Consider the following 14,344-nt stretch of genomic DNA (forward strand, 5'->3'; position numbering starts at 1 on the left):
TAAATTTGATGGGGATTCCAGATGGTAGCGGCATATTTTAATTTAGCTCTGACGTGCGTGTCGTACGCCGGCTTGCGGACAAGGGAAGGTGCAGGTCGTAGGTTACGTTTCATTAGTTCAAGGGTTCTTGAAAAGTCAGCAGTGATGGCTTCACTGTGATTATTCTGGGAGAAGTCCGCTGTTAGTCTTACACCAAGATATTTATACATAGAACAGTCTTAATTAAATCAGAGTCCACGTAGTATTGATAGGACAGTACAGAATTTTTCCTAGTGAAGCGGATTAGTTTGCATTTAGGCTTGTTTAGAGACATCGACCAGTGATTGTACCATTTGCGAATTTTAATTAGGACGCTTTGAATTGGGATGTTATATTGCACACTTGTTGCTTTGTTATAAATGTAGCAGTCATCTGGAAAAAATAGGTATTTGTGATGCAGTAGTGCTAAGGAGGTCTTTTATATTTATTAAAAACAATAGAGGCCCTAAAACAGACCTCTGCGGAACACCAGAAGACACGTTTGTTAGGAAAGGTTCTTGGTCAATAATGAACACTAGCCACACGCAGGACGAGAGATGCCAGGCCCAAAATGGCAGTCAGGTCGTACGAGAGGTTGGAAGGATGGTTGAATCCGGCCATACGCCAATCACAGCTTGGCGTGTATTCACTAGGGCCGTGATTGGCCGGTTTCTGATTGTGTTCTGTCATCTTTCTGGCGCATTGTACGACCTTTCGGACGTTTGATTGTGCATGTGTACGAGAAAATCTAGCCCCAGTCCTTATCACTTATTCGAGGCCATGAAAAAACTCGCAACTACCGAGAGGTCATCATTTCTTGGTCATTGATTTCCTGGAAGCAGCTGTCCGGGCGTGGGTGCGATGCACTTCCACAAAGTGGTTTTAGCAGGGCATGAAAAGGCCATAGTAAGGTGGTTAGTTCGGCGAGTTGGTAATTATTGAGCATCGGGAAAACTGCGCACAAATGCTCCTTTCCTTTTGGTGGGAAATTTGAATTCATGCTGAGTATGTGAAGAAGTCTAACATAACTACCGACCTTCAACTGCCCGCTATCTGTAGCAAAAATAAGTATAAACCAATCTCGCACGCACCTAGTATTGCGAGGTCTATTGCTATCAAGGAAATTCCGTTAAAATAAAAAAAATAAGCATTTTTGGCAACCCTTATATTGGGGCTTTAACTGAAGTGGAGATTTCTTTGAGGAAACAGGCACCTCCCTTTTGGGCAAACAAGCACGCCTTATGTTTGTCATGTCTTTTATGGGACTCAAGCGCAAAATTTATCAACGATTAGATTAAGCAAACCTGTCATTAGGATGTACGGAGGAAACCTGATTTCCTTTGATAGAGTAGCGAAGCCGAGCACGTAGGCCGAACGGTCCCGGTATGACGTGGGCAAAAACAATGGCTCGTCTGGCCGTAATCGTGGGACAGAGATACCGATAACGAGCGCTATTTCCTCGCGGCCATTGTTCGGCGGGTCTCTGTGCAGTCAACATGGGTCTGACGGCGCCTCTCATGGTGTTGCTCCTGGCGTCCGCGGCCAGTACCGGCATCGCGGCGGGCATATGCCCATCCGTCCACTCCATCTACCCGTGCAAGTGTATCAGCACGGTGCTGGGCCTGCGGGTCATGTGTTCGGGAGTCAGGAGCCCTCGGGCTCTGACTCTTCCGTTCGACATTCTGGCCAAATACCCCATCCACACCCTGGCGATGCGCAAGATCAACTTCTCCATCACCGTGGACCTGTTCAGCGGACTCAACCTGGTCTCCATCAAGATCTTAAACTCGGTGTACAGGGTGAGCGAGGTGACGAACAAGGCGCATTCGACCTTCCTCAACTTGGAAGAGAAGCTCGAAGTACTCGAGGTGAGCCATACCACTCTGGACTTCGGCAACACCAATCTGGGGGCCATGAGGCGACTATCCAAGATGAGCATCGGCGACAGCAGTGTCGACGTCCTGCGGAAGGGCTGGTTTGACGGACTCAGCGACTTGCGCACCTTCTCGATTTCCAATTCCAAACTCGGACACGTGGAAGACGAGGCTCTCTCGGGACTCGCGAACGTGGATACCATTGAGCTCAGGTCCTGCCACCTCGGAATAATTCACAGGAACTACTTCCCCCCCATTGCGTACAAACTTGAAGAGCTTGACCTCAGGTAAGCACGGATGCCTCTAAACATCCCCTCTCAAACTGAAAGCGTCATTTAAAGTCTAAGGGGATCGTAAGAGGCGTCTCCGTAAATCTGATAGCCTTTTCATGGATATAGAATCTAAACTTGACCTTACATTTTGTTGTATTGTATTCTACTCTAAATACTACCCCGGCGCTGAGAGATAGAAACATTATCTTGGTCCGACGCCAATTTATTGTTTGTACATCAAGATGAGCCTGTCCTCAAGAACAATGCGCTTGGTGGCGTGAGAGAAACACCTTGAACGGCGCCCCCATCAAGCGCGCATCAATATTTTTTGACAGGGCCTAGGACTGAATATTATACTAAATAGCTCGCATGTCACGGAGTTTTCTAGACATTCTTGCCACATGGTGTGTACAAAACGTCGTGCTATAAAATGAAATATTTGCTTAATTTGGATCAGGGGCTTTCAACCTTTTTGGCTAAGGTGCCAAAAAAGTTAGGCATTTATCGCATTCTCGATTGCTTGGAATCAAAATAGTAAATATAAAAAAAGGAAAGACAAAAATGGAAAGACAAAGTGAGAATTAAAACATAAAATAATGTTGGAGAAATTATTAAAAACCTAAGTTGGACCAACGTCAAATTTGGGAGTTTTACGTGCCAAACCAACGACATGCATCTGGCACGCCCCAGCGGAGGACCGAGGATTAATTTCGACCGCCTGGGGATCTTTTGATGTGCAACCGAAATCTCGGTTACACGGCGCCTTCTCCGGAATAAGCCTCCGTCAGAATGTGGGCACCTCGGACGGGATTCGAACCCGCCACTCTGTGGCTCCGAGGCGGCTCAACCTCAGTTGGATGAATACATATATTTCATTTTGAAATGTAATAGTTAGCTAATTAGGACGTTACGGAACAATTGCGATCGCGAAAACTCGCCAGGCATAAAACAAAGCGCTTGGAAACTTCGGCACATTCGCGCAGCGCAAAAACCTAATGAGAATGAAAAAAACTAACCTTGACGCGGTGTACATAAAAACGCAAAAGACTTTTAACATAGTTACACAAACATGAAGCCGGGGACTAAGTGGTGATGCCTGTCGTGACAACGTTCTGTCAGGGTTGCATGATCATGTTACGATGCAGTCTTTCTCGTTCTTCCCGGTATCTTCTTTTGCGCATTTGGAGCGCGTCGCGGAGCCGCGTTTTTTTAGGCTTTCATCTTTCTGCGCCGGTAGCAGCAGGTCTGCTAGAAGCGGGATGCGCGCCGAGCTTCACAGGAAGGACCGTGGCCAGCCGCGGTCCAAGTCTGGCCAGCGGGCCGGGGTTCAGAGGCCCCGGATATAGATAATTGTATTTAGTGTTGCGTAAAGGATGAGTTTAGCTCGTTGGATTATTATATTTAAGAAATGACGTTTTGAATTTTACGTTACAGGCAGGGTCCTAAGTACCCAGGTACAAGGAACTGAAAATCGGGATCTAGGTAGTTTTGTTGTACCTGAGGTATAGAAAACCTAGGTACGTTCATTTCTCGGTATCTGTATCTGTATGTTAGGTACGTTTTCCAGTAACTTGTAACTAAGTGGAGTTACTTTTTACAGGTACTTTTCTATGTGCTTCGTCAAAATGGTAGAAACTATAAATCTTAAAGTATTAACACACTACCTTGTGCCGTGGTGAACGTTGAGTTCGTTACGACCTGGGAGGCACTGACTAGATCGAGCGACGTTTGAGTGAACGAGGCCCCGCCCATGATATTTCTTCGAACGACACTTTAGCGAATGGCGGTGTTCATTTGAGCAAGAGGTGGATTAGCGATGCCGTTTTAGCGACACCGATTTATGGAATCGCTTCGGAACTCCGTTTAGGGAAAATAGCGACCTGCTTCCTTCATCTGGAACCGAAATCGACTTTATTTCGTGTTTGAAGCTCCTCTTACAGCTATACATGGGAGGAAACAACTTGAAAGATGTGCGCAGTTTCGGTTGCCTGTATCTTGTCCTGGTGGGGGCTGTCTGCAGCCTTAAATACGTTATAAAATATAATTGAAAATAAATTATAGTTACAGCCGTAATGAAATGTAACCGTCGCGTATATACTTCAGTTTCCGCTCACTAAATCGGACTCAAATTTTGCAGTTATCAATACTGTAAAGTTCCGAAAGAAAAAAAAAAACTTAGTTTTCTTCCGACTTACGAAAGAAAACAAACAAACAAAAAAAAAAAAAAAGAAACGGGAAGCTTAAAGCCTTTCGATCCTCGTCACGAAGGTTAGGTGCGCATGCACTCGACTCGTGCGTTTCTTCATGTGGCCAATATCTTCTGGGCCCGTCGACGTCAGCACCGGTCCATGTGATTGCGGTTTTTCTTATTTATCACATTAACACTAATAAAACACATTTATTGAACTCGTTTTTCTGTGTATCCTTAGCAAAAACAAAAACAAAAACCATTACTTCCAACATATTTTGACAAATTTGGGGAAAATAAATAAAGTATCTTCCAAGAAACTGTACCCGTACCTAGGTACATTTTTAAGCGAGTACCTAGATATGTACCTAGGTACCTTGTTGTATGACTAACTGTAACTATATCCTTAGTATATTTTTGAAGTAACTTTTGCAACCTTGATTACAGGCAATGATGCAACTTCCGGGAACATGCTAGAGTGATTGTGTGATGGATGGTCCAATGTAATTAGATGCTTTTATGCTGAGTGGAATAACAAACACTTCTACTGTCTTAGAACGTCCGGCATACCATTGATTTAGAACTACCTAAATATGTAGTAAGTATGCAATTGACAAAACCAAGAAGAGACATCCTTAAACTTCCGTGGAAAGATAAGCAGAACATGCTGCAACAAAAAATGCATAAATTAAGCGTAGCCTAAGAAATTTTCATATAATTCTAACCAAGTCACCAGATATTACTATTCCTGTAATATAGGCTTGGATTTCTCCTGATAAGCCGAGCCGGGCATGCTAAAGCAGAAAATTAGGAACTTGTGTGTGAAATGAAGAAAGATGAATCTGCTTTTAAATGCGCTCTTCTCGCTTGTACGTTTATACTGGGGAGCAAATTTGGTTTAGCTTTGAAATATTTGCAGCCAATTTTTCTACATACCATGGTGTAAAAGCAAGTAAATGATGTTTTCCTTTTGTACACCTAATTTTGGTGGTTATTTCATAATTGAATACCAAGTGACGACCCTAGCGAAAATCTGGGGTCGTCAATTGATATAAATTAGAAATGCGTTTTATTTTGTGGATGATAAAAATGAAGGCAATTATTTAATCGACACAATTAGTTTTGAGTGCAAACAGAGTGGTGAATTATTCATTTACTTAAAATGCTGATTCACTGGCTTCTATAGGGGTGTGTTGTTTGCAACATATACACTTCTGTAAAAAAGCATCACTGACATTTCTCGGCACATGAAAGCTCAAAGAGGAGATAATAAAGTAGAGAACGCTAGAAATTCAGTTGAGTGACGTTCTGCTGGGCAGGGCATTTCAGATTATATTTAAAACCTCAAATGAAGTTATATTTAAATAAATCTGGAAGCAGGTTGTCTTACGCAGTAAGAAATCGCAGAACAAATATTCAGGCTCTCGGTAGCATTTACCTTTCACTGTGTCAGCCCCAGGTCCTTGAATCGAGCGTAGTTTTAAATGGCGTAGATAATTTATGTTGAGCTGATTTACGTTAAAAAATGAAGCTGTTACAATATATGTTTTCGTCGTTGTAGTGGAGTTATACTTAAGTTGGTAAGCATGGGATCGACACTATCAGCCATTTACAATCTTGACGTAATAAATCTATCAGCTGCTATTAAAACAAACATCAAGTTTTGACCTTTCGTCCATGAACCGTTTTTTGTTGTATCTAGATTCTTTAGAAAAATGTCTGTCTTTTGGAGAATCCCAATACAAATAGAAACGGCTTGTGGACGTAAGACGAAATCAGCAACGGTCAAATTTAAGTTAATGTTTATCCTTGGCCACTTGGCTTATTATTTAGGATGATTAGCGCCATGCTTAAAATATACTACTGGCGTTTAGGGTAACACACTTTAAAATAAAAAAAAAGACAGTGGTCTCCTAACAAGCGCGCTGTCATATTAGAACTCACGTCGTCTGCAATTAGAATTAGCCCCAGCACAAACGATTAGGAAAGTGTCAAACTAATTTTAATGAACCTCACGTAGCATGAGACTTTCACATAAACTTATTAAGTACGGTTGGTAAAGTATCTCTTAACCCACGTTTAAGTATATGCGGCGTCCTATTATCTTTCATTTGAGCTCAACATTCAAGATGCCGTCTAAATGAATTGTATACTGTTTATGACAGTTTGATTAATGGTATGCCCTAACTTAAGGTGAAATAAATGAAATGAAACCTTTTGCCGAAATATAAAGGATCTTCTTTCAGTATTTTGCAAGGACTCAAATCGTAACCGAAAACCGTTTAGGAATGAAATGGTTTCAGTAACCGGAACCGGAACGAAACCGTTATTTGAAATGTATAAAAAATCGTAACCGTAATTTATTTACCGGTAACCGGTTTTAACCGATATTAATCGAAAAATAAAAATATTAGTTTTTCTCCAGTATGACCTGGAGGAGGGATATTGAAATGTTGTGGCCATTTGAAGGAGTTACTGTCAGCGAGGGGTGCATCTGGTAATACATTTCCGTTCAACCTAACCTTAGGATTAAGGATAGTTAGTTGGAATGAGTGGTCAAGCTTATAATAAAAAAAGTCTCCATTTCTAAATCTGCCACACTCCTACATCGCTACATGTATTCAGTACGTGTCGCCTTCAGTGTACTAAAGGGGCCCTACAACGACTTTTTGACTGGTTTTTAATTTGCACGGAACCTGAGCGCACTGAACGAAGTAACTTAATGAAACCTTTCTTGAATTTCGCTTTATTTTAGAAGTTGTAGGCAAATTAAAATTACAAAAACAAGCAAACAAACTTTAGCCTTTCCACTCTGGTGAAGAAGGGAGAGTAGCGGAGCTGTAGCTTCTGTTCTCGGCGGTGTTCTTCCAGGCGAGCGATCTGCTTTTCTTTCGTGAAGGAATCTGAAGTGCTCGACGCAGTGGAACTCGAGGCGATAGCGGCCTCGCGGCGGTTGCAGAACCATTCGCGCTGCTGCGCACATCGCCGCTCGTTCCGTTCCCGCTCTTCTTCTTCCGAAGAAATGTTGCCGCCTTCTATGAGCGACGGCAGCAACCAGTTGTCTGGTTGCCGGGGCTGGAAAGGTTGCCGCGATTTATAAGCGACGGTGGCAAGCAGACAACCAGCAAACACAACACTCTGGACAGCTAACGCCATCTATAAGCGACGGCGGCAACCAGAGTGTTGTGAACCAAGGGTGTCGACATTTGTTTGGTGCCGGACATGATCCTGGAGAAACTAGCCCTTAACAGCTCAGCTATAAAAATAACCTCCTTCATGACGCCCTTGGTCGTGGCTTGAGTGGCCGTGAACTTGAGTGAGCTCAGCGAGCGCGCACGGCTGCCGCACTACGTGTCGACGGCTCGAGAGGGCGCCACTAAAGCATGTGCTGTATAGACTGGATGAAGCGCGCGGCCAGTGTTAGTGTTTTTAGTAATTGGCGTTCAGTTACAGCGCGACTGAACACTAATTAGGCATGACACTTTATTGGCCACAAACGATAGCAAATATGGGGTAAAGATCGGTTCAGAACAGGAGCCACTTCGCGCTGCCAAACCGCCAAACGGCCAAACCGCAATCCAAACCTTCTCGCCGAAGGCCTTCGGAACGCTCGGAACCTGACGGATCCTCGAGGCCGCGTACAACCGCAGCGCCGCCGCGTAAATCCGGGACCTTTCAACGCTCACCGCTCGTCGATGCCCGATTCCACTACACCTTTCTAGTATGCGCCGCCTTTTCCACCACTTGGTGGCGGGTATGTCGACAGGACATTTCTTGTTTTCGTACTTTATAATTCGCATTTGTTTCTTTTCCGATCTAAAATACTGAACAAAAAGTACTTTCATAAATAATTGAAACGGTTCGCGGCACTTATTATTTGTATTTCGACTACAAAGAAGCTTTTACCGGCCCTGACCAGTAGTAAGCTCCGGACCAAAAACTTCACATTTTGCGCTCATTCTGCACCGCAGGTCGCCCCCGTAGGTGGAGGAGGTTTCCGCGTCGTCTGGTTAAAATATGACGCACTTATATTTAGTTACTCTCTCCGTGCCCGCTGGCTTGCCCGAACCCCAAGAGACGTGGAAACCGCAAAAAAGGTAGACGCCTAAATATGATTGCAGAGCCCCCTTAACTAATAAGAAGAATTCTCAGATGTCCATCCAACTCGGTTTTATCAAAAACATCCTGACATGCAGTTAGGGTGACCACCCCCGCATTGAGGGCTCGAGTCCCGCGTCCCGCAAGAAATTCCAAAATCTTCAAAATGTCCCGCATTTCACATTGTCGTAACATTCACTGCGCGAATTATGGCGCTTCCGAACAACGGGCAGCGGGGAACCGCGGAGGTCGCTGATAAATGTGTGAATCTCGATAGTATGTCATTTTCTTGCCAAGCACTGCGGGAAGCAACCGTCGTCCTTGTGGGAGACTGACGCACATGCGCCGTTGTGGCGCATGTGCGTCAGTCTCCCGCCACAGAGGGCAAAAAACCTGGAACTCACAACGGTCAAAAAAACAACCTAAGGTTTTATTTTTGTGTGGGAACATGCTAATATAAGAGTAAGTATCAACAGGAAACAATAAGTCGAAAAATATTTACTGTTCTTTATTTCCTTTTGATGCATTGGGGTCTGGTGGAGTCGATCATTATGTTTTCAACTTAGATACTTTTAATAAAATATTTACCATTACAAATAAACAAAAGTATATCACTGTGAGTGAAACTTATCTTAGTTTAATTGCCGCGTACAATTGTCAGGTGTATAATACGCTTTCGGACAGCACAAGATTTCGGGGTGCGCGCGTTGGTGAATTTCCCTTAATACTTATTTCTTGAGTCGTGAAAATACCGTCCTCCTCTTACTCTCTCTCTCTCTCTCTCCCCCCCCCCTCCCCGGTCAGGGTGTTCCGCATTCCACTGGCAGGAAGGTGGTCACCCTACATGCAGTAGCCAGTATGAAGAAACGAGGTAAATTGACCATCGTGCAGGGCTGGCGGAAAAAAACAAACAAACCTGGTATACATTTAGTCTGAAACGTGTCGTGAGTGGCGGGGTGAGAGGGCTTCCGAGTTTTTTCTTTTCCTTCTTGTGCCAAGACCGGTTTTCGAACCGAGTGGCAACCACCTGCATTGCCACGCATCTCAGCATGACAAGAAAAAAGTCATGGAGAAGGATGGCTCGTCTTCGAATGTGCCAACGCACTTGGCCGCCGATGACGGAGCTGCCCTCGTCCAACAGAGAGGGGATGCCATTTCTGCTAACTTCACCTCAACCTTGGAAGCTGCCCTGCTTCCAATCTTTGATGCCAAGACCGGTTTCGCCCCACACGGCCAGCAGTCTCAGCAGTCCCTGTCGCAGAACTCTGAACGCGAGCTATTCGAACGTCAGCGCGGTGAGGCCGAGCATCCATAGACGCGCCAAGAGATCGCATCCAGCATCGCCGGAGCCCTCCCCCTGTTTCCACCGGAGGTATGGCTTTTACGGGAATCATTTCTACCTGAGCCACCAACGCGATCCGACTACCTCCGGTGGAGCCTCCCCCCCCCCCCCCCCTTCCCTCCCTCCAACACTCATTCCCGGAGCGAGGGTCCGTCAGGTCTACGTCATTCTGCGCGACCTCGGCCAGGACACCAGAAGTTTGTCCACGAGATATGTCCGCGAGAGCCGGCATCTCCACCACTATCGGCTCCACTGGGGCATGCCATGCTCCCCGAACAGCAGCATCTCATTTTCGAAAGACTGGAACACTTCCACGTCGTCGCGAGAGGGAACTGGAGGGCGGCTATCCTACCTCAGACGTCCAGGCTCCAGTCCGAGGTTTTCAGAGAGTCCCCCGACCAGCTACGCAACCAGCTTGGACGCGGAAGCCGCACGTCTCGTGCTCCCGCGAACGCAGTTACCGCCCAGGCACCAAGTCCAAGAGGCCCTCTCACGTTAAATGAGGCCGGCTGCTACCCTGGGTCTTCAAAACCCACCAGTGCCGTCATCGACGGCACGGTCGTCTCCGCGACGCTCCTGGACGTTCTCGCCCATGCATTTTTCGAGGCTAGCGTCTCACTCGACCTTGCCCGTGCTTGATCCTGGACTGAAGAAAACGACCCATTCGTTCCGGACTCGACGGCCACCGCCGCTGTGCGAATCCTGGAGTGGCTCAGCGGAACCGATAGTATCATCAAGCCCCACGCCAATGACGACTCTTTCGACACTTACGATGGCGGGGAGGAAAACCACACCAGCACAAAGGAACACACCACAGACAAACAAAGTGATGTTGAAGACTCTGAGTCGGATCTGGGTAGCACGGCCTACAAGTCGAAAGCGACGGGACCTCCGCCGCCAGTTCACCCAACCCAGCAGGCCCCACACGTCGACTGGGCAGAGTTTTGTGAGGCATGTAATCTTCGCGGGCCGCACGTGAAGCACGAAGTCTTCTTGCTTCACAGCTCGCACCCCTCTCCCTGACCAGGTCCCCACGATCGATACCGCCGTAACCAACATGTTGGTGGCATCATCGAACGTTCCTCACGTGGTCCGTACCTTAACCTCATCTTCCTCGTATCCAAGTCAGCCACCGAGTCTCGCTTTGTTTTAGACTGCGCAGCACCTATATACTCCTTACCAGTGTTGAACAAAATACTCGATAAAAGTATATAAGTTAAGTTACTAAGTAGCTGCTTCATAAAGTATTTAAAATATCACTCGTTACTTTCACTGCAAAGTATCTTGAGTAGAGTACAAATACTTAGAGATATAATTCAATTACTTTCGAAGATACTTCCGCAATGCGTGGTTTGTATCGACGTCAGTGACAACGGCAGTTATACAGCTGCGCAAACCTGGGTTACCAGAATGGTTTATTATCACGCAACAACACAAAACGGAAAAAAGTATCGCAGGGCTATTTTATGCACTCAAACTATAAGGAGCAGGTTAATATTACGACTGACAAATGATGAGGCGGCGAATAACTGAAGAAACTAAACGTTTAATGGGGCGAACTTGTGCCCAAAACAAAATAGAGAAAGGCTAGCGTCGCAAGCGTCAATGTCGGCGAAACAGCAGGATCGAGCGCTGGGGCGAGACTGACTCCGGATCGCCACTCGGAGCACCTTTTGTACCCGCGCGGGTTTCGGGAACATCCGGCGTTGAAAGTTCGGCGCGTAGAACATTCGTAACTCGAACAGACGACAAGGTTCTCGAACTTACGAGAATGTCAAGTTGAAAGAATAAATAAAAGAGGAGTTCGGTACCTGCCATCGAACCCGGAGACACTGCGCAAGAGCCAAACGCGGTAACCATTCGGCCACGCACTCGCTGGGCAACGCGCGTGGTAATATCACTGACAGATGTTACAAAACATTTCTGGGGCAAGAAAGAGGCCGCTTTAGCTATTGGGGAGGAGATCAGGCCGTGGCACCCCGAGCAGTTCACTCTAGAGGTACATAGATGGGGACAACAAATACAATGACTGAGCTCTCGGGTGACTTAACTGAACGCGACGTCAGCGTTCGGCTGGAGTTCGTGTTTTCCGGTGAGGGGAAGGAGGGGTTCTTTTGTTACTACTCCGGCCTGCATGACCAATGCAGCCTGCACGATGTCCAGCTCAGCACAAAAGCCCAAGTGGGTCAAGCTCGCATCCTCTGACGACTGCTTTCGGGAGAGATCCGGCACTTAACGTTACTTCACTAATTGTTGGTATATTGACATTACACTGTGCCCCGTGCTCTATTAAAAAAGATGACATGTACATGCCCAGATGGCCTGTGGGCATGTGCACAGGTCTTGTAATGGGTAAACACCGAGTTGTGGGGGGGGGGGGGGGACAAACGGGTCAGAGCGCCTTGCCAATAGTGACATCTCCAAATACCACGCCCACGCCACCTTAGACGCATCGTTTAACTACAATTCATATTCCCTCTATGGGGAGTTCACTATAAACGAACTTGGGATACGGATATGAGTGTATGGATAGATAACAAAGAGAAGCCACATAATAGCCACGGCAGTGGTCGCACCTTCTTCAAGTATAGTTGCGTTCAGAAAGGCACTCAACGTTGGGAGGCACTCTGTTTGCATTTTGAGAGGTCATCCAGCTCGTAGTTCGTTTACTGTACCGTTCTCTGCTTATCAATGTTCGCTTACAGACAGTGTTCGCGAGATTAATATGTAACGGACTGACGACAAAAAGAAAAGAAACTTCTCCAGGGATTATTTTCGTCAAAAGAAAACCTCGACGTTTAGCCCTAGCGGCGTCAAATATACAAACAACAAAACTAAAATGTGTTTTTTTTTTGTTCGTGTGTGTCCACTTCTCATTTTCTTCTATTAGTTATTTTCTTGACACTCGAGTCAGCATTGTTGTCGTAGGTCGTTTTCCGGTCTGCGTTGCGCCGCAGGGTGGCATCTTTACTTCCGTAAAACCACACATTTTGTTTGAGGATTTTTTTGGGGGGGAAACTTCATGAAAACAAAAGGCGCCTTGGGAAGGCAAGGTAAAAACCTTCATTAAGCGAAGTTTGGGCTGAAATATGAGTTACAATCGTCAAAAAACGATGTTTTCACGAGCTCAATCAAAGTCACCGTAGCTAATCGGAGCTAGCAACATGATTCGGTTGCTCGAAAGAATGTTCACCTTTGCTCGTGCCACGCCCACGCCACTTCATACCGAAAAACTTTGAAAATGGTGAAATGTCAAGAATATAGTTAAGATAAGGAGTACAAGATACTCGGAATTGTAACTTAAATAGAGTTTCAAATAGTCTCGATCCAAAGTATTTGCAAGATACCAAGATACTTCAAAAAGTATTTTAAATACAGTATCTTGAGTAGAGTATTTAAGATAGGCACAGATCTGCTCCTTACCTCCAGGAGTCCAGGCACCTCAGTTCCGTCTTACTCCGCTACCCCAGGCCATCAAAATAAACCGTCTCCGGCCCCAAGTGTATATGGTGAAGCTCGACCTTGCCGAGGCCTTTTACCATATTCCTCCTTCATCCCTCCTCCCGTAACCTGACCACATTTAGAATAGGCCGCCGTTACTGCCGTTTATGCTGTACGCCCTTCGTGATACGCCCGGCGCCGTTTTACATGCAGCTCTTGGCAACAAATATTGCCAGGGAAACGCGCGCGCGTGGACTCTGGGCTTGGTCTCACATACAAAACTTCTTGAGCGCCCATTTCGATCCAGACAAGTTGGCGTCTGGCCTCCTCGTGGAGGACTTGCTGCGGTCGGGATTTCGCTTAAACCTAAGCGACACGAGCAGAGCCCACGCGATGCATGGGTTTTCTCGGGTTCAGGTTCCACACAGCCGATGACACCATTTCGCACACGCCAGAACGGCTCAGAGCCATTTCTCGTCTCCTTCGCTCACTGGAGCGCTCGCTTCCCCTCAAGGCGCTCCAGGGGGCGCGGGCTACTCGGCATTTTACTTTTCTCAAACTTTTCTCTCTATGGCTCGTTTTTTTTTTTCCTTCTTACTCCCCTGTTTGACAAAGTTTGAGACAAAATTCTTCCTTCACCTCAACTGGCTTTCCCTTCTTCTTTGCCGCACGGCCAATCGCTCCCCCTTTTCCCCGCTACCCAACAGCGCATGAGCAGATGCCTCCGGAGTCGGTTACGGCGTAGATGCTGGGGACTGTGCGCAGGCAATCATCGCCCCTCTGCCGAGACCAATATACCTCCGGAAAGGTGCGCGTGTATTGCCGAGAAAGGGACTCTTCTACAGACGGAGGACAGAGCTTTGGCTCTCGCGCTGCGCCGCGGCCATGGACGAGCTTTGCCTTGGGCTACTGTCATCGCCATTTATTTTCATTTATTTATTTATTCACATTTATTGAAAAACCTCGGGAAACCCATCGGACGTTTCCTCGATTCTTCCGCCGCCTTCAGCACGAGAAGGAAAGGACGTCTCGCTCCGAGGGCGCGAGGACTCGATGGCCCGACGGCTCGCCACTGCACGTGTCAAGCGCGCAACGGCAGGTCGGTGGGGCT

The 14,344-nt window shown here is 46.5% G+C and overlaps 1 protein-coding gene across 3 annotated transcripts in view; it reads left to right on the forward strand.

The window, feature by feature from the left end:
• The first annotated feature begins 1,459 nt into the window (after positions 1-1,459).
• LOC8036820 (protein slit) overlaps positions 1,460-14,344 on the forward strand; it is a 129,106-nt gene continuing 116,221 nt past the window's right edge. For 2 of the 3 annotated variants that reach the window (XM_042293232.1, XM_029982860.3), the window contains exon 1: positions 1,473-2,179. In XM_042293232.1, coding sequence (XP_042149166.1) covers positions 1,515-2,179 — 665 coding nt within the window. In that variant the 5' untranslated portion in view covers positions 1,473-1,514. Of the gene's footprint in view, positions 2,180-14,344 lie in introns of all 3 variants that reach the window. The other variant, XM_040214194.1, reaches the window with a different exon arrangement.

The sequence above is a fragment of the Ixodes scapularis genome, unplaced genomic scaffold (assembly GCF_016920785.2).
Source record: "Ixodes scapularis isolate PalLabHiFi unplaced genomic scaffold, ASM1692078v2 PGA_scaffold4__175_contigs__length_147842914, whole genome shotgun sequence".
Lineage (NCBI taxonomy): Eukaryota > Metazoa > Arthropoda > Arachnida > Ixodida > Ixodidae > Ixodes > Ixodes scapularis.